The sequence below is a fragment of the Euprymna scolopes genome, chromosome 26, assembly GCF_053919585.1.
Source record: "Euprymna scolopes isolate OS-2025 chromosome 26, ASM5391958v1, whole genome shotgun sequence".
Lineage (NCBI taxonomy): Eukaryota > Metazoa > Mollusca > Cephalopoda > Sepiida > Sepiolidae > Euprymna > Euprymna scolopes.
Window position 1 is genome coordinate 96176167 of NC_136507.1, and position 27892 is coordinate 96204058.

At 32.5% G+C, this 27892-nt stretch overlaps 1 protein-coding gene across 1 annotated transcript in view; it reads left to right on the plus strand.

Moving 5' to 3' along the window:
- The window catches only part of LOC145248289 (uncharacterized), a 115138-nt gene that overhangs the window by 33123 nt on the left and 54123 nt on the right, over positions 1 to 27892 (plus strand). The window contains exon 2 of the mRNA XM_080110163.1: positions 25108 to 25470. Coding sequence (XP_079966289.1) covers positions 25108 to 25470 — 363 coding nt within the window. The remainder of the gene's footprint in view (positions 1 to 25107; positions 25471 to 27892) is intronic.

Here is a 27892-nt window from a genome sequence, read left to right on the forward strand (position 1 = left end):
CTTTAAGAAGTAAAGTTCTTAACTATTGAGCACGTTCTACTCATCGTGATAGTTTAGTCGCTTGACCACTGTAGACCGTTCTTGTATGACGTTATTAGTACCGTTTATAAATTATTATACAGGGTGACCCCTCCCCCCCAAAGAAAAAACAAAAGCTAAATTGAGGCCATCTAGAACATATGCTGTAGAACGGAGAAAATAAGGCCAAAGACACTAGTGTTTTGATGTGATGTTTTGAATATAATAAACTAGTTATGACCAAAGTTTCATTTCATTTGGACAAAAGACTAAGAAACGGGGCCTAATTAGAGTTGGGGTCCGTTTTTTTTTGGGGGGGGGGGATCACCCTGTATTATATTGTATATTAATTTCTCTTGAATATCGTTGTGATTGACGATGACCCTGTGGTTTGTTCCTTGTTCATGGAGATAGAGATTACTCTCTTGCTAGGTTCGAATCCCACGACTAGCGGCAATCATACCTGATGATTCCGGAAGGATGGAACATTAGTGCATGTAGGTATTAAAAACAATAACAAACACACACACACACACACACACACACACACACACACACACACACACACACACACACACACACACACATATATATATATGTGTTTGTGTAATTATTTATATGGAAAGGCATTTTACCTTAATGCTAATCAAGAATAATTTTCACATCTAGAACGGTATATATTTTTAAAATTCAACTATCTGCATTTGCAACTAAGCAGCGTTGCTAAACATAGCGAAATTCAAAACCAGAGCCCTAGAGGCTAACAACCTGGGGTTCTACAAATGAGCAGAGCTCTGCTACTGCTTGAATATATCATATTTTTATACGTCATTAATTTTTAAAAAATTTCTTTGCGATACTTATGAACGAAATCAATTATTTATACGAAAGAGCATTTGACCTAAATGCCAGTTGGGAATAATTTTCCTTTAACTAATCCCGTGACTCCAAATGCGGATTTACATATATATTTTTAAGTGTAATTATCCACGGACACGTGTTTTGTCGTTTACGTAACTGAACTTTTCAATTAATACTGACCTTGGCTCGTGAAGCATTGAAATAATATTTTTAGTTTTGCATCAAGTGGCTTCATGCTTTGTATGGTTTCCATAAAAAAAGCCTAAACTTTTTCGTCGCCAGTATATGTATAATTGCGGAATATGTAGCAGAGTTTGGAATTCTACCAATTATATGACTTACGTAATTTGTTTTCGTAATCTTGTTTAGATTAATTAGATTTAAACGATTAATCAATGACTTTTCATCGTGGAGATTTGAGTGCTTATTTGGAATGACTTTTAAAAATTACGTAAATTTATCTCGTATTCTTTTAAACCAAGAAAATCAAAGTTTACTATTTTTAGCAATTGTAATACTAAATGTATTCAGGATAAGTCTGATTTTGGTTCACATACTTCGAATTGAGTTATTGCCCCTTATTTATTTGATTATTATCGATAAATACACTTCGACTCGCTTAGCCATAAATTTCGTTAAAAAAAAACAAAAAAACTACTCGATCAATTAACGTGGTTTTTGGAATATGACATTTTTGTTCCGTGACAAAGATGTGCATCATAAAGATTTTTCTGTATTTAATTTTTTTTTTATTAAATAAGTGTAATTCTAAATAAGCACTGAGATTTGTAACAATATTTGTGCCCGGAGCAACGCCGGGTTGCCTTGCTGGTATATTCTCACGTTTGACGATTTTGTCATATTGGAAAAGTCTACAAATTTATTAAATATAGCGAGAAGCGCAAAATATAGCTTTTTCCAGGCACGTAGATGGTCGAATAACAGGTGTGACCTGTAACTCTATCGAGATTGTAGCTATGTTTGCCAAGGTCAACGGACAGTGTGATGAACGAACTTGTCAAAAAGTTTTTTTTTTATTTTTTCGTCATGTGTGACAGAATTTGGTTGACAAAGGGAAGTAACTCTAATAAAGTTTATCACAGCGGAAACACAAACAAAAACAAATACAAGGATACGAAACCATCTACGGAGCCAGTAACTTTTCCTCTTTCTTTTCCAAGATGGCGACAACATACCTGCCGAAAGTCGAAGGCTACACCGACTGAAACGTTACATAAATAACACTGAAGATGAGAACAATAATCCGATCAAAACAAGTAATACAGACAATCAGCCCTCATCTAAAAAAATTCAGAAATGTAAAACAAACTTTTACATAAACTTTTAAATTGAAATCTAAAATTTCTTTTTGTCGAATGTTGAATCATTTATTTTTTATGCTGTTAAATTCTATGCTTTGTTATGTTACTAAATTGCAATGAATATAAGCAACAAAGAATTGTCTGTGCCGTATATGAAAGTTTGGACGGTAATTTGCATAACGGCCAGGCAAACTAATAAAAGCGAAAAATGCCTAGACGATGTGACAAGTGCTACTAGGTTGACAAGAAAGTTCTTGCGGAATTTTTTATTTTGATTTCAAAGGATATATTTTCAAATACGTTCTCGTTATAATAGCTTTGTTTTATCATTTTAAATAGCGTTTTTAGCTCTCTCTAATTGTTAAAATTACAGTCGTTTTAAAACAATTATGTCATTTTTTTAAGAATGTTGAATACAAGATGGAAAAAAGCTAATTTGCACAATTTTCTTACTTCCATTCATGCTAGACTGAAAAGTTGTTGAAATAGCTCGTGATATCAATGACGCTGGAATTACAAGAGAAGGCATACATATAAGACAGTTCGGGTTTTATTTTCATGCCCAAATGAAACGATGAAATCTTTCATAATTATATCGACTTCACTTAAAAGTTTCTTACACAGTAAAAAAAAAAAAAAATAGGCAAAAAAAGTTAACAACGTAAAATACAAAATTGAAAACCTACCAGGTAAAATTATACTTCATTAAACAAAACTCACAAAATCTGATATTTTAATCAGCTCCAAATATGAATATAAATAAACGTTCTATTTAGTTTAAATAAAAGATACAATTAAAAGAACAACAATTAACCCCAATGTTTGCTCTGAGAAATCTGGTTAGAACAATTATATGTAAAACACACACACACACACACATTAAACGTAAAACTTAAACACAAATAATTTAAAAATTCTGTGAAAGATTAATAAACTCGTCAACAAGTTCACGGTCTTCACACACACTATTTCTTATTTAGAATTGCCAACAACAACAACAACAACAACAACAACAACAATTATAAATAAACTAAAGTCTGAAGTAAGCGATATAAAAATATATTTATATATTTTTACTGTGAGGTTCTTGAACTGACTGAATCGCGTTGTGATTTGGACGAACGCTAAAAAGCAAGTAACTCTAATTGCACATCATTTCTTTCTTCGCTTTATTTGGATTTGGTTTCTTCCTCATTCTCAAAAGCATAAGGTTAACCCACACACATACACAGTGCCACGTTGCCAAATACTCACATAAGTATATTACTTACATGCGCATATTATTCAAACTCTGTCCCTATTAACGTGTGATTATCATCTCAATTTTCTTCATGGAACACAAGTTTGTATAAATGAACTTTTCCATGATTGAAAATGTTTTATATGCTCTTATAATCGTAGATATAAAATGTTTTCTTATAAAATTTCGTTTTATCAATTTTTTATTTACAAAACTGTTTCTGATTTACTTAGCACTTGCTTTAACGTAGTCGTTCATGTCAACACTCTGGACTCACACGTTGTATGCAGACAGTCGCAAGGAAACAAAGACAAGGAAACAATTCGACTTTTTCCAGTGAAACAAGAAGCATTTATTTGCAGTTATTTTCCAGAATAACGCCTTGTTTCTTATTCAAAAGTCTTCTCGTACTCCAATGTACTTAACATCTCTGAACGCATATACCGTGCATTGCGTCGGGCGAGAGAAGCCAGGGCTGCAGCCCTTGATATATCCAAAGCTTTTGACAAAGTATGGCACGAAGGGCTGCTAATGAAAATTAAATCGCACGGTATAACTGGACGAATACTAGATATAATTAGATCCTTCTTAGACAATAGGACCATCCAGGTTGTCATTGATGGACGTACACCCAAACAGCATAACATTAATGCGGGAGTGCCTCAGGGGTCGATCCTTGGATCACTAATACTTCTGACATTCATAAAAGAGCTCCCTGATAATATTGTCCGAGATATATTTGCTGATGATACAACACTCTATAACATGCACGAGGGAAGAATTTTACATAAGAAGGGCTGTCCCCTCCTCATGTAAGTAAGAAGACAGACTAGATAAGTGAAAATGATATTAGGAAAAGGCTAGAATCGAACCCTGTAGGCAAGTGTTAAAAGATAATGGATAAATTGAAATCCTAGGAATGCAGTTGATTGTTAATTCTTTTAGAAATAACTGGATATTAAATATGTCAGTTAAAAGAATGGACAATGCGATAATGATTAAAAATAGGTTAGATATTGAACAATTAAAATTGGGAATTCTTTGTTTGACAAAAGTGTGTTTGGGCAGACATATGTAAAATCCACGCGATAATTTAGTCACGTTGGTTAACAGCACACTTCTGACGTCATAAACAAAGAAGATTCTCGATATATTGAGATGAGGTTCGAAGTTAGGAAGATCACAATCATAATCACAGTGATAGAGTCAGTGATAGAGACGAGATTCTGAAGCACTTTAATGAATCTGATCCCCTTAGAGGCGAAGGGAGAAGAAGAGTAGACCATGTAGTCGAAAAGGCTTGAATTCCTGACATCATCAATCGGCCGACAGATGAATAAAGAAATCACCGTTTAGATTTTGTAACTGTTTATCTTCGTGTCGTCTTTACAACCGAAAAGATAAATGTGTTTTGACTATTATCATCTTAAATGACCTTTATATAATCCCTTCCAAGTGATGTGTCCATACTATCATAAAAAAGGTGTCCCCTCCTCCGTCATAAGTGAATTATCTCCCCTGATATAAAAAAAACTGTATTACACATTCCTTCAATAATGAATTCACATCTTTCTCCGCTCTGTTATAAATGTCTCAGCTCCTTAATGATAATATGATGAAAGAAATAACATCACAGTCGTCATGATGTACCAAGAATATAAATGTCACTCCCTCAGTATTGTCATTATCATCTTCTGTTCTGAGTCCCCGTTATATGTGTCCCCAATATGACCCGCACAACACAACAAGAACGGATGTACACAAATCAAAGACATTCGCCGAATCTTTAGAAAATGACCTCTAGACCGTAGTGGAATGGAGCCGTAAATGGATTTACATTTAATGCTAGTAAGACTAAGGTGCTCTCCTTTAACAATTACAAGAAGCCTTCTAAACCACCGATATCCATGACAGATAACAACCTACCTGAGAATTCTTCCTTCAAACTCCTCTGCCTAAAATTTACAGGAAATATGAACTGGAACAAATGCATTTAAGACATTGCAAAGGCTGCTGCAAAGAAGATGGGTTCCCTTTATTGTGCTAGAAGACTACGCACACATGAAAGTATTTTGTATCTCTACAAAGCTACAATTCGTCCATGCATGGCGTATTGTTACTACATCTAGGCTGGTGCATCTACCGCTAGTATCTCCCCCTTGAGTAAAAAAGTCTCCAATCTAAAAGATCCCGCTTTGTCAACTAAGCTCCAACCTCTTTCCTATCGCTGCAGTGTTGCATCCTTGTGCCTGTTTTACAAGTATTTTAATGAAGTGTGCTCTGATGAACTCATTGCACTTGTGTCCCCTCGACGTATATCACTGACAAACCCGCTTAGCAACAAAATCACACCCTTTGTCTCTCTCTGTCTATCAGTCTCTATTTCTGTCTGTCTGTCTGTCCCTGTCTCTGTCTGTCTGTCTATCTGTCTGTCTGTCTCTCCCCCCGTCTCTCTCTCTCTCTCTCTCTCTCTCTCTCTCTCTATATATATATATATATATATATATATATATATATATGATTAGCTTTTTTTTTCATAAAAAGGAAATCCAGCAGAGTGCTCAATTAAAAGGAAAATCCGAAAAATAAGAGAGTATTTATATTTTAGAGATGAGTATTAGCTGAAGAGAGCTTGATATGGATATCTAAAACGGTCCTAATTATAGGATTTGAAACCGACGGTACCAATGACTTGTCTCACCTAACAACATTCTGTACACAAAATACAATATATATATATATATATATATATATATATATATATATATATATATATATATATATATATATATATATAATCAAGAGAAAGTTAATTTCAGTTTACAAATTAAATAATTTTGCAAGCTTAAATCAAGTATAAATATTAATATTAATATATATATGAAAATTCCAGCCAGATGAAAATGCTCAATATTCAAGATAGAGCAATAATATAAGAAAATTGGATTTAAATTCTGTAAATTAAAATTTACAACAAATTTATTTTTCGACAAGGATGCAAATACTTTTTAAATAATGTTAAATTTTTATTTGTATATCTTGTCGAAAAATAAATTTGTTGTAAATTTTAATTTACAGAATTTAATTCCAATGTTCTGTGTGTATATATATATATATATATATATATATATATATATATATATATATATATATATATATATATATATATATATGTGCAAGTTTCTTTAAAACCTTAAAAACCCTTAAAACTAAAAAAAAAAAAGAAAAAAAAAGAAATGCCTCATTTTGGAAAATTATTTTGTCAGTAAGTCAATTAATTTCCCGCATCTCTGAATAGTTTTACTTACATGAACAAACAATAGAACTAATGTTCTTAAAGGGATCACCAATTTCGGGGATTTAAAAACAAAACAGTATATTAAATCATGGCTCCCCAGCAGTGCTGATCACCCAAACACGTGAACAAAAATATTTCTGATAGTGGATCATCTAGTTTTTTTTCCTACAGATATATATATGTATACTAGCAAAAGTACCCGTCGTTGACTGGGTTCAAAAACAGCCTACAGAAAATAGACTCTGATTTATGAAAGTATGATAGGTTATGAAAAGGAAGGGTTGTAAAGAGATAGCTTCGAATTTGGGGGTATCAAAATCAAAGCAAAATATGATGAAAGTAAAAATAAAATAGATAAACCCCATAATTTATTATACCATACCTGTTCACACTGAAACACTTATCGCTATTCTGTGGATCTATATTAAAAAAACCTTGTTAAACTTTGTGACATATTTCCATTCTATGGAGGTCAGGTGTGAAAAAACACCCCATAATTTTATTATACCATATTTCTTCAAACTGAAACATAATTATCAAAGCATACTTACGCAGATAGATATGAAAAGTCTTTATTAAAGTTTGTGCCTATTTCCATTCTATGGAGGCCAGGCGCGAACGCAAACACCACAATTTTATTATACCATCCCTATTTAAGTTAAAACATACTTATCAAATTATTATTATGTACATCTATATCAGAAACACTTGTAACCTTTTTTTTTTAATTTTAAAATTTTTTATTTCATACTTTTTGACCAGGCGCGAACGCAGACCCCACAATTTTAGTGAACCACCCTTCTGCCAGATCAAACATACCCATTTCTGTGTTTCGATACATCTTCTATCATTATATGTAATCAGTTTTGTAAAGTAGTCAACCATATAGTAGCCTATTCGTGACCAGACACACACACACACACACACACACACATGCACACACATTCACATTCAGCTTTATATTATAAGATATATATATATATATATATATATATATATATATATAAATATATATATATATATATATTTTGTTAGATGAGATAAGTCATTGGTACCGTCGGTTTCAAGCCCGATAGTAAGGACCGTTTTAGATATCCATATCAAGCTCTCTTCAGCCAATACTCATCACTGAAGAGAGTCTAATTATCGGGCTTGAAATCGACGGTACCAATGACTTATCTCATCTAACAACTTTCTGTACACAAAATACAATATATAAATACGCTCTTATTTTTCGGATTTTCCTTTTAATTGAGCACTCCGCTGGATTTCTTTTTCAAAAAAAAAAACAAAAAAACTAATCATAATCACCAGAAATTTACGGTGAATACTAATAACCCAGTGGTTGAGCACTATCGGGAAAGAACACTACAAAACAGGAAGGAGATGAGTATTGCTGAAGAGAGCTTGATATGGATATCTAAAACGGTCCTAATTATCGGGCTTGAAACCGACGGTAGCAATGACTTATCTCATCTAACAACTTTCTGTACACAAAACACAATATATATATATATATATATATATATATATATATATATATATATATATAGTCCTTTATTTTTTCCTACGCTAAAATATAACGTTTATACTCAAATTTATATTAAATATCAGTGTGATTCTTGGTAAAACCCAAAGTCGCTATTCTCGCCCAAAATGGCTCCCCCAAGGGAAGAAACCACGCCACTGGAATTTACATGACTGCAATGACAATTAAGGAACAATCTCCAGTTTTATCCACGAGAAATACCAAATTGAAGTCAAACTACCCAGATTTGGTTTATTTAATGCCATACTCAAGGGAGGCGTTGGTTTATCATGCTTAAGTTGGAAATAGCATATTTGTTGGTCTCCCACGCTAATATTTCAACTGAAGTTTTTTTTTTTTTATTTGCGGGTGGCGAGATTGAATGGGGCGGTTCTTGAGAATGCATTTTGATGTTTTTTTTTGCTGTACAAAACAAAAGAAAATAAATGAATGAAATCAAATAATAATAAAAAAAATAAAGATGTATTTGATGACGAAAACGAGACGTGTAAACATTCCGCCATATAGTCGGAGTCACTGTTTACATAGCTTATCAGTTATTGTTTCATTCTAAATATCACTCTCATGTGAATTTAAATATACTGACTCGCCATATTTTATGCCATGTAAGTATATGCAGTGCAACCTACACATACGAAAGACTCTGCATACGAAAAAACTTTCAGTTTACGAAACGTGATGTGAAAAAAAAAAATTTTTTTGTCCCTGCATACGAAAAGATACGATTGACAGATTTTTTTGGGGGGCGTCTAATTCTTCGAAGATCTTTTTTAAAATCTGGGTTTATAGGATCGAAATAAATACATTTTTCTGAAATTGCATTATTATTCCCGGTGTTGTTAATACAGTTGTTACGTCCCTTTATATTATGCATATATTTTACGGATGTAACCAAAGTAAAATATCCAAATAATCCAAATAAATACTATTAAAATTAGTCTATTATATAATCTGTAATATAAATCTCACCTGTCTGTTTAAATGTATGTATGTATGTATGTATGTATGTACGTATGTATGTATGTTTATATGTCTGCCTAAAACTTTCGACAGAGGCGACGGATTTTCACGAAATCGGTATCGTTTTGGAGCTGAAAAATTAACTAAAACCATTAATTTTCAGGATACAAAAGATACGAGTGACAGAAAGACTATTTTCTAAGCACCAAATTCTTCGAAAAGACGTATTATTGGAGACGCCTTGATATTATTGTACCTATTTACAATGCCTCCCCGCGGGACAGAGTTAGACACCAGGGTCGTTTTTTAACGTGGAGAAAAGGTACAAAAATAAAAAAAATTGTCTCAGTCGTTAAGGATTTCTCCTCCACCGAAAGAGAACAAGAAATGGAAGTGCAGCATCTGAAGAACAGATACTAAGCTCTTTTGTTAAAACTGCAAAAGTATTTATCTAAGCAAACAAGGACGCCTGGCGTAGACCCATCGTAAAATACGCTTAAATATGACATTTTAATTTATGCATATATTCCTTTTACCGGACCTTATATTGAAAGTTGTTTTATAAATCAGTAATATGCTTACTACAAAGTTACCCCCCCCCAAATGCTACTCATAAAAGTGTTAATAAACTTAGAAACGTTTCCGTAATCCAACATGGAAATACACTTTAGTCTATATTATTATAGAGTCAACTTTCTTTTGTTTCATATATATTAACAGTTTTGATTTCAAAAGTAAAAAAAAAAAACATATATCCATATGTCTTGGGTGCATCAAGCTTGAATCGAAACCGAAACCAAAACTTATTAAGAATATATATATATATATATATATATATATATATATTACTTGAGTTCCTTCAGCTATAATAGAAACCGAAACCAAAACTTATGAAGAATTTTTGTTAATTATTTATGAAAAAAAAATATGACTTGGGTGCCATCAGCTGTAATCGAAACCGAAACCAAAGCTTAGTAAAAATTCTTGGTAAAATTATTTATTAAAAGAAATGGAAAGTCATAACTATTAAACAACATTCACTCGGAAGAAAAAAGATGTAAGCGTGACACACAAAATTATTAATGTATTACAATAGAAAAATGCGAGCATGAAAAGTAATATGGTTAAGCTTAAACATGGAAAATTAAAGGACTAGTTGTTAAAACTGGAAATGAAAATGACATTAGCTTAGTAAGTTAAAAGAAAAGAGTAAGTTCAATTCTATAAGAGGAGATTATCGGATAATATAAAGCTCAACAAGTTTCATTGGAACTTATATATGAAAACAATAAGAATGGAAAATGAAGTCACAAAAACTATATATTGGTGAATATAGAATGGTTCATTTATTCATTAAGGGTATACACATTTAGTTGGGGGATAGAGGGGGACTCTTTATGCAAAGGCATTTCGAAGCCTAATGCTTTTCATCAGAAGAGTAGAGAAGATGCTAGGTAACATAAAGGGGATGGGATGTCTAGCGTGGGATTCATTAGGAACGAAATAAATCAATAAAATTATAGATGACGTTCGGGGGAGTTATATCGAATTCTAAGATAGAGGAGGAGCGTATTATATAGGGTGTAATGGGAAAATGTGTATAGGGTCTCTATCATAGTCTTAAATAAATAAATAAATATATATATATATATATATATATATATATATATATATCGTACCGTCACTTATATATATATATATATATATATATATATATATATATATATATATATATATATATATATATATATATATAAGTGACGGTACGATTTCAATATTTTTCTGATTCCGATACAATTACCGATTCTGATTCTTTATAATACTCTAAATATTTACAATGTTGTTATTTTCCCTGATTACCGTAAAAACACACGTTAAATGTGCATAATCTTTTTTCAAACGTAAAACTACGCTTGCGGGGTAGGGAACGATGTATAGTTTTTAGTTTTACTGGTCGTTTAAAATCAATAAATATATTTTTTATTTTATTGAAGTAGAAGATTTTGTTTAAAAAAAAGCAAATTAAAAAGACAATTGAAAAATCGCTTTTTGGCATCGGAATATAGACATAAATTATTCCGATACTCCAGCAAGTTCCGTTTTTTTTTTTCGATTATGATTACTGATTCCAATATTAACATATACGTACTTATGTATATATGTATGTATATGTATGTATATATGTATGTATACATGTATGAGTGTGCGCGATAAAAAATAGTTATTCACAAAGAGGTCTTTTTGCTTTATCAGAGCTCTTCAGTACAGCTAGACTATGTATAAATATCTCTACGATTATATAAATGCAACTTTTCTGTGTGTTTTTGTTCGTTCCTTATAGACTCTGAAACGACCCAACAGATTTTCTTTAAATTTTACAGAATCTTAGTTTATAAGTCTGGGAGTGATATTAGTTAAGTTTTGTTTCAGATTATCTTCGATAATCGATAATCAAAACCGTTATTTTAATTTATCTATCATCGGTAAAGCCATTTTTTCCATGTCGTCGCTTAGCAACAATGATAGAACAACGGGCCGTGAAAAGTATACTGTGGGTAAGTTGATAGCGTGTTTTTTTTTTTTGCATGATGTGGTCTGTACGTTCAAACTCCGCACATCAATTTCTTAATTTGTTTTTCATTAACTGCAAAGAATTTTATATGACTTGAAAATTTACGGGTAACTTTGATTAATTTCGCAAGAAAATACCTACCCTTTTCAAAAGGAAAACAAGAGTATTATCCAAGATAGTGAAAGGAACCAGCCAGGACCGCAACAGGAGGCTAGTATCGCAGACAGAAGTGAATATATATATATATATATATATATATATATACATATATATATATATATATATATATATATATATATATATATATAGAGAGAGAGAGAGAGAGAGATAGATTGAGATTGTCGGACTGACTTCCTCATCTTGGAGGAAGTCAGTCCGACAATCTCAATCAATGAAAACACCTCATCTCAAAAATACAGACAATTAATATATATATATATAATATATATATATATATATATATATAAACACACACCCACACCCACCCACACACACACACACATATATATATATATATATATATATATATATATATATATATATATATATATATATATATATATATATATTCTTCATAAGTTTTGATTTTGGTTTCGATTCAAGCTGATGCACCCAAGTCATATGGATATATTTTTTTATTTTATTTTTGAAATCACAACATCTTGAATTTGGAATATAGACTTTTACTTTGTTATATATATATATATATATATATATATATATATATATATATATATATATATATCGTTTAAAAATAAACAAGAAATCTACATAAGTTTATAAACGATAAATAAAAATAAGCAGTCAAATTATTCAGGACTTCATAGCGTAACGGTTGACGTTTTAAAAGTAATAAAATGATATGTATGTTGTCTGTGAGTTTATTCCCTATATATTCGAAAATGACTGCATCCATTTTTATGAAATTTCACATGAAGGTACATTATTTGCCTGGCAGTGTTCTTAGATAGGTGTTGTGTCGGAACGTCCTCGATACGTATCGATAATCGATGATCAAAATAATCGGATGAAAGAAGGAACAGACGATTTTGACCAAAGTCAACATTTTACACGACCTAACATCACAAGTGCATTTGAGAAGTTTTATTACCACACAAGCCGGAAGGCTCAACGTATAAAATCAACAGTAGGTTCTTTGATATGACAAGGTCGTGTACGAAATGAATGTTTCTGTTTAACGCACAATTTCACAATGATACTTGACTTTTTTCATTTTAAACTTAATTCAAGCCATTATCATCGCACAACCAGTAATGCCAGGCATATAAAATTAACAGTAGGTTCTTTGATATGACAGGGGCACGTTCGAAATACATGTTTCTGTTTAGAGCACAACTAAAGCATGATACTTGAATTTTACATTTTAAAATTTAATGCAAGCCATTATGTACACAACATTCACTCGAATCTTACGGTAGTAGGGACCAAGACCACCAGTAATATTCGAAAATCCACAAAGTAGGATAAAGCCATTATTTTTTTTACCTTATTTAATAGTTTATAGGCTGTTTAAAACCATCCCTGTAATGTTTATAAACCACCCTTACTGTATTAGTAATAATAGAAAGATTGTAAGACTTTTTAGGTTGTACAGTACACTATTATTGTTCAGTACATAAACAAATATTCGATTATCACAAAGTAGAGAGGGGTTACTGAAAAAATAATTTTATAAAATCAATAGTAGGTTCCTACAATGCAATGTAGACTTAAAAGTATTTTGAACTTAGTCACTGCGAGAGGTATGTGAGTTTCCACTAGATGGGCTATTTCATCGAAATCGATGATAATAAAAATATGGGAGTGTGAAACATTTGTTGATCATCATTAAATCCTTGGTAACGTCGAGTCAACCTGCTAATATATATATATATATATATATATATATCTATTTATATATATATATATATATATATTTATATACGAAACAGGTGCTGTTAAGAATTGAACACTTTATACAAGTCATATACAAACAGTAGCACCCGTCATCATTTCTTTATCGTCGTGGGTCTTGTATTAATGTCTGTACATTTACGACACGCAGAGCAGTAGTTTATGTTTTATCAAAAAAAATATTGAGATATTTTTCAATTGTTCGGAAAATTTCCAATACTAGCTTCACTTAATTTATAATTTTCAAAATAAATAATCTGTCTTGGCTCAGATTTTGATGCGTGCCATTTGAAGGTTAGTATTTCAAAATAATGTTTTTATTTTTATTACTGACGCCATGTGTCAGTTCCAGTTCATATTAAATGATCTTAACCGGTGCCTAACAAATTTTAAATCTTTATAACTTTATATTAGACGCTGCCAACATGGCCAATCACACTTACTTTATTTTCTCTTTCTGCAGTTCCTGAATTTTAATTAATGAACACAGATTCGCTGTCAGAGTAAGTCGAAACAATGTGTAGCGAAAATGATGGAATATACTACTCATACAAGCAGCATCTACTCTGTTCAGCCTGTTATGTGACGAGATCGTGGAAGGGGAAAAAAAAGAAAAGAAAAACTTAAGTTTGTAGACGGATCTATTATATACAGTCATGGTCAAAATCATAAGACCACTTAAGAAAGTAAGCGTTTAGGCATAATATCGAATTTTTAATAAAAAAAATGGTTGAAACCATTGCCAAAAGGGAAAATATGATGGAAAAAATGAAATCTGCTTCATTCGAAACCTTAACTCTGATCTAATAATTATTTTTTAAAAACAAACATTTTCACCTGGTCAAAATGATAAGACCACTGATAATTTATCCAACAAAAGGCAATTATAAATTACTAAAAAGGGTCTCAGTATTTAATATAGCCTCCATTATTACGAATTACTTCAAAAATTCTCTTCGACATGCTTGCGACTAAGGTTTTTATCAGTTGCGAAGGAATTTTATCCCATGTACTGAAAACTGAATACGAAAGTTCCTTTATCGAATCATACTGGGTTCCATCCTTGAACACTTCGTTTGCCATCCATCCTCAAAGATTTTCAGTGGGATTGAGGTCCGGAGAACATGCTGGATGATCTAACAATTCTATATTATTTCAAGAAAAGTATTCTCGTGCTTGTCGAGAAGTGTGTATCGCAGCGTTGTCTTGCTGGAAAATCCAATTTCTTCCACACAGACGTGAACCTTCAGTCCTGATAGAAGCATTTTCAAGCATTGAAATGTACTTCAATGATGTTTGCCGGCCGTTCACTACTTGCAACTTTAGGGTCCCAACTGACAAGAAAGCACCCCAGATCATTAAAGACCCTCCTCCATTATGCCGAGTTGAAAAAGTCTCTTTGGGCAAATTTTTATCATGCCAATAGTGTTGAAATCCATCTGGACCATCTAGATTAAACTTTTTCTCATCGGAGAAAATTACATTTTCCCACTTCTCTTCATCCCAAGTCTGGTATTTGGCGGCATATTTAAGTTGGTTAGTTTTGTGCTGTTCAAGAAGGCGTGGTTTCTGCAGTCGGTTTAAATGATTGAAACCCTTCATTTTCAGAGTCGTTCTGATGGTTTTACGACTACATTCTGCTGTTGTTTGGCTTTTCAATCGACTTGAGCTCATACTGGAGTTTTTTTAAACTTTTTCTGATACAGCGATCCAGTGATGGGGTTATTTATTTATTTATTTATTTATTTTTTGGTCGACCTGGACTCTTTTTGTGCCCATATTGATCTGGATTTCTTAAAAAATTTGTGATGACCGTTTTGCTACGATTCACTTCGTTTGCAATGGATCTGTGGGAGATCCACTCCTATTAAGCTCAAAGATCCCTCATCTCACAAACTCTGATAATGGTTTCCCTTTTGCCATTTATAATTTAGTAAGATGTTTTTTATCCACTAACAAGTTGCTTTTAGTAACACAGAAAGCTTTTCGTATTCATTTTTTTAAAAACTAGCCGATTTTATTAAAGTGGTCCTATCATTTTGATCAGGTGAAAATGTTTGTTTTTTTTTAAAATAATTATTAGATCAGGGTTAAAGTTTCGAATGAAGCAGATTTCATTTTTTTCCATCATATTTTTCCTTTTGGCAATGGTTTCAACCATTTGTTTGATTAAAAATCCGATAATATGCGTAAACGCTTACTTTCTTAAGTGGTCTTATGATTTTGACCATGACTGTACATGTGGCATTAATTTGCATATGAGAGGAATAGCGGCTATAAGGAGGACGAATCGAAGAGGACAAGCAGTCATAGTTTGCCAGCCGTAACAAAGCATAGATGTGAGGAGTTGGTGTTATGAATTACGGTTTAAGCTAAAAAGGAGTTTGAACAAATTGCGGTGTTGGTGAGAAGGAGGTCGACGATTTATTATTTTTTTTACATAATACATTTATTTTATTTGCATGGACGTCAAAATGTAAACAGTGCTACACTAAACTCTATGAATTTTTCTTCTTTATTGCAAATTATTAAATCAATTTAATATTAGTACGATAGGCGTTCGAAAAGTCATGCCTCCTATTTTTTTTTTATTTCGCTCGAATGGCTTCGGGGGAATTGCAAATTGTATAAGAATAGTCGTTGTCAGTTAGAAATCAATGGTTATCGATTTAGTGATTAGCTAAAAGCGTTAGAAATGGTTACTGAACTTATGCATTCACGATCTGAAAGTTTCGTTATTCTGTTGCAGATATTAGCGGTGTTAGACTCTAAGAAAGCAACCACCTGTCATGGAGACAGAAGAAAAGCATAGAATCCAAGTTAACTAAAAGTGCAAAGAAATTTTATAAACTACTGTCCCCCCCCCAAAAAAAAACATCAAAGTGACGTCACCAATCTCGGTTGATATCACACAAGATAGTCGCGAAGGATCAACGGCGGTAGAAAGACTGAACAAAGAAAGTACTAAACAGACGTCCACCGAAGGAGTGTGGAAAGTACTTGACCCTTGTGAAGTGTTATTGCCACTCGAATCTCAATAATAATAATAATAATAATAATAATAATAATAATAATAAGTATGGTCGTTGTCAGCTAGACATTACGAGTCGGCAAAATCTACAATTTTAATGCATTGTCGTAATCTAAAAGCTTTTGAAATGGTCACTGAAAGAAGTGGAAAGTACTGGAAACCCAAATGGATTTATTGTGACTCAAATTCCAGGGAACACCAGCGTTATTATTAGTGTTTTTTTTTTCTTCTAATCCTCTTTAACCTCCATAACTCTTTTGTGATAACCTTTATTGCGATGTCGCAATTAAAAAGACTTCTTGTAGCTTTAGTTTTCTCGAAATCACGTGGTGTTCCTTCCGTGTTCTTGACTTACATCTGTTGAAATTTCCATGTGACTTGTTCGTGTTCGTAGTTTCTGTAAGTTGGTTTACGAATTCAGTGATTTTCCTTAAGTTTTTTCTATCATTACCAATCGTTGTCTAGTTTTAGTATCCCCTGTTGATTTCAATTTCTCCTAGCCTGTTTTTTCAGTTAATGTTTTAACGTTGTTCCCAGTGCTCCCACAGTATTACAATTTCTTCATGTCCCATATTCCTTTCAATTCCATATATTTGCTTTTTCTTTCTCTTTAGTCGGCAAAATCTACAATCTGGCAATATCTTGTTAACTATTATGACGTCTGGTATTCTTTCTTAGATGAATTTGCCTTTTTTGTGCTTTCATGTCCGAGAGTATTTTGTCATTTTCCAGTACTGCCTCTGGTTTGTGTTTGTATAATCTATCTAAATGTTTAAAATGTAATCGTTTGCATAGTTCTCAGTGTACTACTTTCCCCGCGCATTCGTGTCTTTCTTTTGAGCTGGCTTCTGCATCCAATGAGGTGTTTCGGCTCTCTGTCCAGAGAGTTTTCATTTATATTTCCTGGATTGGATCTATTTTAACTAATAAATATAGTTAGCTAATGTATATAGTTATATACCTAATATAGATTTCTAATCGCATTATTTTGGCTGTAATGTAATTAGTTTTTTCATCATCATCATCATCATCATCATCATCATCATCATCATCATCATCATCATTATTATTATTATTATTATTATTATTATTATTATTATTATTATTATTATTATTGGTCCCCTGACAAATGGAGGTGGGCCTGTAAATTCATCCTTGTCCGTTCGTCCATCCGTCCATTCGTCTATCTGCATTTTCTCAATAACTACGATTGTAATTTTTTGAAATTTTGCACAAACATTAAACATGATATGAGTAAAAAAGTAGCAGAACGGATTATGCTTATTAAAAAACAAAATTAATGACTTCGATTTTTATAAAACTTTTCAAAAAGCTGTAACTACCTGATTTCTATATAATTTTGTTTGTCTATACTTAGCGATAACTGTTGGGTATGCTCCAGGGGCTCTTTTAGGGCTAATAAAAACACTCCATTTTTAGGACTATTTTGCCATATTTATCCAAAACTTTCTGTGTATGTCTATTTAGCAGTTTTGCATGGTGCTGAACTCAAATTTAAATATGTTGGGGACTTTTGGGGCTAAATGATGAACTAAGTCATTTCTTTTTTTTTTTTTTTTTGCATGGTGCAGAACTCAAATTTACATATATTAAAGCCTAAAAACTGCATCGTTTGTTCATTTTCACCAGAAATTGACGTCCCTTGGGACTTTTGGGGTTAAGAGGGGGGCAATGCTGAACTTAGTCATTTTTATGCCGTGTTCAATTTGAACTCACGGGGGACCATGCATGTTTCACTTGCTATTATTATTATTATTATTATTATTATTATTATTATTATTATTATTATTATTATTATTATTGTTGTTGTTGTTATTGTTGTTGTCGTTGTTGTTATTATTGTTGTTGTTGTTGTTGTTGTTATTATTGTCGTTGTTGTTATTATTATTATTGTTGTTGTTATTGTTGTTGTTGTTGTTGTTGTCGTTGTTATTATTATTATTGTTGTTGTTGTTGTTGTTGTTGCTGTTATTGTTATTTACTCACTAAAAGTTCTCACATATCATTCTCACATATCATGATCATAGATTACTCACTGATAATAACCGCTGGTGTTCCTTGGAATCTAAGTGATTACAAATCTCTCTAGAATTCTAGTACTCTCCACCTCTTTCGATCACGTTTGCAAATGGCTGCGTTATCGCAACAGCCGCTCACCATTGATTTCTCGCAGCAACAACCATTGATCATCTCCATACTGAATCAGTGGATTAGTGCTCTCTCAGCTCGGTCTTTCCATCCTCCTTGATCCTTCACAGCTATTTTCTGTGGTATTAGCCGAGACCTATCCCTTTTCCTTTTAAATTTATATGGTGTTACCTGTCCGTAAAATACGCTTAAATATTATATTTTAATTTATGACTATTTCATATTGATTATTATATTCTGCTCAAAATATAGCATTGATTTCAAAAGTAAAACAAATAAACATAAAGATAAATATATGACTTGGATGCATTCAGCTACAATCAAAACTAAACATCTGGGTCTCCAGCGTCATTCGCTACCATTTTAGTTAAGTTCATACGCATATCGAAAAATTAACAAATATCGTTGTTAAAAGTATAAATGTATATTTGCGCATGCGTAGAAGTAGCAAGTTTAGTGGACTTACGCCTGACAAGTTCCAATTGTTTTAATTTTTACCTCTTAGCAGCTATCTTTACCAGCTAAAAATCAAATCGAATTTGCTCCACAGAGCCGAATCTCCGATATAGTTTCAAGTCTGTAGACCTAAAATTGAGAAAATACTTTTAAAGATACCGTTCCATACACACAGACAAGGTGATATATATATATATATATATATATATATATATATATATATATATATATATATATATATATATATATATGGAAATTCTGAATTAAACTAGGTAGACATACAACAAAAGTAAATGTTTGACAAAAGAGTACTGTTGTGTTTGGGGTATGTGACGTCAGAATCATTGGAATTCGAATAAGTAAAAATAGCTCATTGTAATTTAAATACAATTTATTCACGGCAAAAACATTAATTATTTACAGAATGATTTTCATGTGTCAAGCGAAGCAGCAATATTGTTCCCGGTTTCTCCCAGTTAGAACGCTGTAGTCTTTTTAGTATCCATAAAGGGCGATAACTCTTACTTTCTTTATTTGGAGTAATTTTCCCTTTTAATCGCTATAACACCTTCCCTTTGAAATATGATGCTTATAGGATGTTTGATGTGAGTCTACTTCTAGAGTTGAAGTTAGTTTGCACTTTCGTAACGTCCTTCGGATTGGTCCTTTCTTCTCAGTCTTTGTTTATTGTATGTTGCTTGGAGACTTTGAGTAATTCAAATGTGTCCAATAAAATATTTACTTAACTCTTTGGAAGATATGTGATGAATTTGGTTTGCATGTCTGACCCAAATAGGGGACTGTACATCCACATCATGGATTACATTACCAGAACGACGTACTATGTGACCATGTGTCGATTTTTCTTTGCCATTGCGGTAGTATTTTGCTACCATTTTGTTGATAGGAATTTACAGGACCTTGTTCCATGATGACGATTGAGTTTGTTTACGACCGTCCGGTTTCTTTAGGGAAGATTATTTGATGATGGACGAATAACATCCATTGGTAACCATATTTGTTGTTCATCAGTTGTTCCGCAGGAGATTTTCCATTTGAACAATTTGGATTTCTCTGTAGCTACTTAGAATATTTACTCGTTGGTACTTTATAGAAAAGTCGTAATCTAAAAGCATAGTTGCCCACATTTGTAAGCAGTTTGCTGTACAACAAGAATTCCTTTCTTGGAACCAAAAATACTTATTAAGGGCTTGTGGTCTGTGATCAGAGTAAAATGATAATAATAGCATTTTGTGAAATTTCTTTACCGCGTAGATAATCGCTAAATTATAACCAATTTCTCAATTTTGCTATACTTTCGTTCAGTAGGTGTCAACGACTTTGATACGTGTGCAATGGCTTTTTCGCTTCCATCAAGAAAAATATGTGATATTTCTGCTCCAATCCATAGTCTGAAGCATCCGCCACAACAGTAATGTCTAATGATGGATTGTAGTGTGTAAGCAATAGACCAGAATCAAGAAGTGTTTTGATTTTATCAAATGATTCTTTGCGTTTGCTTGACCAGTTCCATTTGGTATCTTTTTATAAAAGATTATACAGTTCGTGCAATTCGGATAAGAAAGTACCATAATGATTTACAAGGATCGCATGTTGCAACATCTTTAAGAGCTGCCATGTGCTTTATTGCCTGAATATTGTCCGGATCTGGTTTTCGACCATTTTTTGTCAAATATGAATCCAAGGTATTTCAGAGAAATTTGAAAGAATTTGCATTTGTATGGGCTTAAGTAAAATCCATATTGTTGAATTCGATCCAACATGGAAGTAAGACGATAAAGAAGTTCCTCTTGGGCGTGTGCCTTTAACGATGATATCATCAATGTAGGCAAAAACTCCTGGCAATCCTGTGAGCATTGTATCCATATTTTATTGGAATATTGCTGGAGCTGACTTGACTCCAAATAGAAGGCGTTAAATTGAAATAATCTCTTATGGGTGTTAATAGTGATAAGATTTTTGGAATCTTCATCAACTTTCATTTGTACCTATGCATCTGAAAGGTCCGGTATTGCAAAACAAGTTCCACCGTTGAGTTTTGAGAACAGATCTTCTGATACAGGTAGTGGATGCTGATGCGTCTCCAATCTGCCATTTGGTCCTGTGCTGAAGTTTGCACATAGGTGTACTTTGCTGTTAGCCTTCTTAACAATGACAATAGGTGCTGCCAAAGATGAGTAATTGGTATGTTGTCTTACTCCTTCCTGTTGTGGACGACCCAACCCTTTTTCTACTGTAGCTAAAGTTGCGTATGGTACTCGGCGTTTTGGTCTGAAGATTGGCTTTTAATCTGCCTTCAGTTTTAAAGTCGCTTTAACTTTAGAACAACACCTAAAATCCTCTTGGATCCCTTGTTAAACTTTGCCTTTAGTATGTTCTTAAAATGTGTTTCAGCATTTGCTGCAGCATTAATATTGAAGAAATTGAAAATCGAGTTTACGGAAACATTGAAAATACCAAAGTTCTTCAATAAAATCCAAACCAAGAACATTCAGGGTTGATGCATCAGAAACATAACACAGAATTTAATCTAGTTTTCCTTTAAAAGAGACATGCATGTTAACTCACCAGTTTGTTACATCTTTTTCCGATGCACCACAAGCAACATTAGTTATCTTCTTAGTTGGTTTTCGACCATTTTTTGTCAAATATGAATCCAAGGTATTTCAGAGAAGTTTGAAAGAATTTGCATTTGTCTGGTCTTAGGTAAAATCCATATTGTTGAATTCGATCCAACATGGAAGTAAGACGATAAAGAAGTTAAAGTAATATCCGAAGCGACATCGAACTGAAAGTTCACTGGATTGTTGTTTATTTCAACAAGTATATAGTTTCTCCGAGCTTCAAAATTTACGTAAAAAATGGCAAAATTGGAATTCAGTGTGGCTTTCTGGAAACGTCCTGTCATTTTGCTCTTGGCTATGTAGTATTCATCCTTAAAGTATTGCATTTATTTTATATTATTTTAGTTTAATTTTGCCATAAAATCCATCCTTGTGCTCACGACGTTGAATGTTGAAATGTGTGTTGTTTAGACGAGCAAAAACGAGCATCTCTCCACATAATCAATGATGGGCTTTGTTGTTGCACCATTCTTGTGTTTCGTTCTAGATTTATTAGTTGTTGACATTCTGTGGTCAGAATTTGTACCGTCATTTCTTTGCCCTTTTCAACCATAGACAGTAGACATGTGCTTATGTCCGTAACTTCTGGAGATTGTAACCTTGCGATGAAAATGCAGCATTTGCATTGATCCTCTGTCAATGATTTCAGTCCAAAAATTTTCTACATTGTAGATTAATCGATGCCTCTGTTCAGTCTCGAAAGACAAAGGATACCCCTTGTAAGGGCAACTGCGCGTGTAATTGTAAGGCAAGGGTTACGCAATCCCAACCACACTTCTCCTGAATCGGCACTGTTTGAGTCCAGTGGCAAGGAGAAGTCCAGGACGACTGCAAACAATGCCGAGATAAGCGGAGAGCACATACAGCACCTAAAAGTCCCAAATGGTTACCCATTTAATACTGACCAGGTTCAACGTTGCTTAACTTCGATGATCCAGTGGGAACCTGTGTGCCAACGTAATTATGCCGTACAGTAGATTAATAATTCCAGCATATTTAATAAAATCGTCTGCAGGATTTTTTTTAATTTCAAACAATTGTAACGAATATTAGATAAAGATGCTGACTCACCAAAATGTCTGATAACTGTGCTATCGTTTCATCAAATGTAAAATCTCATGTTTTGTTTCGGAAGGATGAAATTCCAATATCTTTCATGTTCTGCTGTGCCCAGTTTATGAAGTAGTAAACGTGCTTTCAATGCTTCGTTCATAGATGCGAACTGATCTTGAAACGTATCCTTCCATCACCCCATAGCAAGCAGTAAGGGTCTGCTTTGAATCCGGATTATTGTTCTTGCTATGGTGTCCAGAGAAATTGATTTAGGTGTGTTCATCAATTTTTTTGTTAAATTGTACCGTCAATGTTTCAATTAAATTGGTTTGAGCTTTTAAAAATTCTTCTTACTGGTTTCGTAAAATTTTTCTAATAATTTTGGACTCATGGCGTTTTATTTCTTTTCGTTTGTGAACAAAATTTTCTTTTTATCGTTTGTTCACACACACACACACACACACACACACACACACACACACACACACACACACACACACACACACACACACAGAAATGTTTTTTGTTCGTGTTTTACAAAAATATTGTGGAAATGTTTTGTTTTTTTTCGTATGTTCACAAAAAATTTTTGTGGAAAAAGTATCCTTTTCTTTTCGTATGCTCACAAAAAAAATAATTGGGCAAAGATTTGTTCAGGTTGTGAAAAATAGAATACTCCATGTGCATTTTTTTTTCTTTTCTTAAATTATCACCATGTAGGTTTTCTTTATTTTTGAGGTTTAGTATTTAATCCAATCTCATCCTTGTCACCAATTTTTGTTGTGTTCGGAAAATGTGAAGTCAGAATCATTGGTATTCGAATAAGTAAAAATAGCTCATTGTAATTTAAATACAATTTATTCACGGCGAAAACATTAATTATTTCTAGAACGGTCTTCATGTGTTAAGCGAATCCGTCATATTGTTCCCGGTTTTTCCCAATTGGAACTCTGTAGTTTTTTTCTAGGATCTATAAAGGCGACAACTCTTACTTTCTTTATTTGGAGTTATTTTCCCTTTGATCGCTACAACAAGTACAAATAATTTTAAAAGTTTTTTCTTAATCCATGGATTTTCAATGAATGGCTCATCTCATCGGAGGAAATGTTATTAGCAAAATTAATATGGGTAATTATAAATTTTGCGTATTAGCACTTCAATTGAAAATAAAATTTTAAATGATTATGTAAAAAGGATACTTCATGGTTGAATAAATGAGGATACAAGAACAGTTGGAATATATATAATATAAATTTATATATATATATAAAACGAAAACAAATAAATAACACACACACACACATATATATATATAAATATATATATATATATGTGTGTGTGTGTGTGTGTGTGTGTGTTATTTATTTGTTTTCGTTCTTGCGATACATTTTGAATGAATTCAATATTATTTATACGAAAGTGCATTTTTACCTAAATGTGAGTTGGGAATATTTTCCCTTTTACCAATGTGGCACCCCCAAATAAGGAGCGGCATATATATTGTTTTTAAAATATAATCATCCTATGACACGCGTTTCGTCGTCTACGACTCATCTGAGTGGCTGAATCTATCATATATATATATATATATATATATATATATATATATATATATTGTTGTTGTTATTGTTATTGTTATTATTATTATTATTATTATTATTATTATTATTATTATTATTGTTGTTGTTGTTGTTTTTGTTGTTGTTGTGGAGACGCCCACTAATTAACATAGGCGGGTGAGAGAGATATATAAAGGCATCAATCTCCAATACCGAGAGAGTCCGGCAACGACCGTCAAATAGGCAAGGCGCTTATGCTGCCTCCAGTAAGACATGCAACACGCCACCTGCCAGAATATCTCCAACTGAAGTATATCTGAAAACATGTAAATATGTATATAACTTTTCTTCCTAATATATTATTGTATACCTTTACTTTCGTGTTCTTGTTAATTATTTGTGCAGACACAACAATTGTTGTTGTTGCTGTTGTTGTTATTATTTATTTATTTATTTCCAGATTCCAATATGAAAACGATTTCTGGATGTTACGGGGATAGCATTACATTATCGTGTGACGGAAATGATGAACTACTTGTAGTTAAGGGCATTGAAGTGGGCAGCAAACCGAAAAATAATACTGTGGATTGTAGCGCAGACAACGCAACTGCGTCGTGCTGCGAGATAGACAGGAATAACGACTGCATTTTTAAGTACCAGAGTAAAGTGTCTTCGGATAAACACGAAATTCGACTCTGCCAGGGCAAACTGCAGGAATGTACGATGAAGGTGATATGGGCACAGAACGAAGGAAAATGCCCCAGCCACAACCGATATCCACCAACCACAAATTACATGACGATCAATTATAAATGCGCCAACGGTAAGTCAAATTTTCTTTAATCATATCTTAAACATCTTTTGGATACAAATGGTGCACTTTTAACGTTTCGCGAAAATTTTTGATGGCGAAGTAAAACGTAACATTTATTTTCTTAAATAAATAGGAAAAAACAATAACAACAACAGCAGAAACCACCCCCAACAACAAAAGGACGTTATCGGTAAAAAAAAAAAAAAATAGACGAATGGCTCTTGTACAAAAGTTGCTATTCAGAGAGAAGAACACCTAATAAAATAATATACAGTAATATGAATGGGATATGAATTTACTTCGTTCCATGACTGCCGACGGCCCTCGGAAAAAAATCGTATCTCAAAATAAATTATTCCCATTTGAAGTAAAAGGGACAGAATTAAATCCTTTCCAATGATAAGAAATTTACCCCAAAACATTTACTTAAAACATTTACTTAAAACATTTACTTAAAACATTTACTCCAAACATTTACTTAAAACATTTACTTAAAACATTTACTTAAAACATTTACGCAAAACATTTACTTAAAACATTTACTCAAAACATTTACTTAAAACATTTACTCAAAACATTTACTTAAAACATTTACTCAAAACATTTACTTAAAACATTTACTTAAAGTATTTACTTAAAACATTTACTTAAAACATTTACTTAAAACATTTACTTAAAACATTTACTTAAAGTATTTACTTAAAACATTTACTTAAAACATTTACTTAAAACATTTACTTAAAGTATTTACTTAAAGTATTTACTTAAAACATTTACTTAAAACATGCTCAAATTACGCTTAAGTTCCACTCGAAAGATGAACACGACAGTAATGACACGCAAATTGGTATTTAATAATAAATTTTCATAACAAAAATAATACAAAAAACAGAGTTGTACTCACCGCCTAGGGTACGAGAGGTATGCAAGGAGGAGGCAAGAAATAAGGCTACCACGCACGCACGCGCGTGCGCACACACACACACATACACACGCACACACACGATATGTTAACTAAAAAGGGGCAAGATTATACAAAATATATTTAGTAAATGTTTAATAGAAAAGATGAATAAAAAATAAACCAACTTACCATGGAGACAGGGATAAGCGGCTAACTAAGGTGAACTAGGAGGAGGAGACAGGGGAAGAGGACTAAGACAATATAGCCAATCATACCACACACCCACACACATACACACACACATGCACACGTTTTTCTTGCTTTGTTTTTTGTATATATATTTTTGGGCTTTCCTTTCTGTTTTTTGTTTTGCCTTTACCTTGTATTGACGGCGCGCAATTTTTGAAATCACCGTGTTTTGGGGCGTATATATAGATACACTCTATTATCGTATTTAAAAAAGCCGTATATTAGTGCATTCGTATCTCAAGTTATTGTATTTTCATGCCGAATTAGGATGTAACATTCGTTTTCTTAAATAAGCAAGAAAAAATAAAAAAAATTATCACAATGCTCTCCGGGCTTTTTATAGGCACCTTAATATACAACAGTATACACTTTTCAAATAATTATTGGTCTATATTATATTCTGCTTGTTTTTTTCCTTAGTTGAAAAAGGCGAAATACAATTTTTGAAGGCCAATCTTCCTCAAAATAAGGCAAAATCCATGAAATTTGGCTTTAAAAAGGAAAATCTGACAATTAGACAAAAATTTCAGTGACCTCCCTTTAATAGGCCTCGTTTTAGTATATCATTTATATAAGTTCTCTATTTAAAATACAATAGACACTATTTTCATAGAAATGGTAATAAAGTCATATTTGCTGCGTGTTATCGATTTTTCTATCCAACAAACTAATCAGTTTTATCAAAACACATATTTGTTGATCAAATGATCTTTCTCATTCCATCAAAGTTCCACGGCTCCTGCTAGTTCATAGTAAAACACAAAACAATAATTGAACATATATCAGCATACTACTTTATTATTTGCGTCCTAATTAAACAGAAATAAATATATGAAGAATATATGAAGAAATGTAGAAATACGTAAAAATACAATCTTACCAAATTTTCAAAATATTTTTCTTCACTATGTCAGATTTCAATTAAAAAATAATCTACATAATACGTACGAATGTCATCACCTTTCACATGCATTTAAAAACTACAATATGGCCGTCTTCAAGTCCAACGTGAAAAAGTTTTTAATGAGTAATTCAATGTACTAAACTTACAATACTAACGATTACTACGATATTGTCCCATTGACTCATTAATCCTTATCCTCAAGTGGCCTCCGGGCCTTGATAAGTGGTCACTCCTTTGTAAATAAAAACAAACTATAAATTAAAACGCTAAGATATTTCATGTTCGGACGTACGTTATCACCTTTCACACTCATTAAAATATATAAAATAATATACTAAGTCGTTTCATGCCCGTGCTTACGTTATCACATTTTA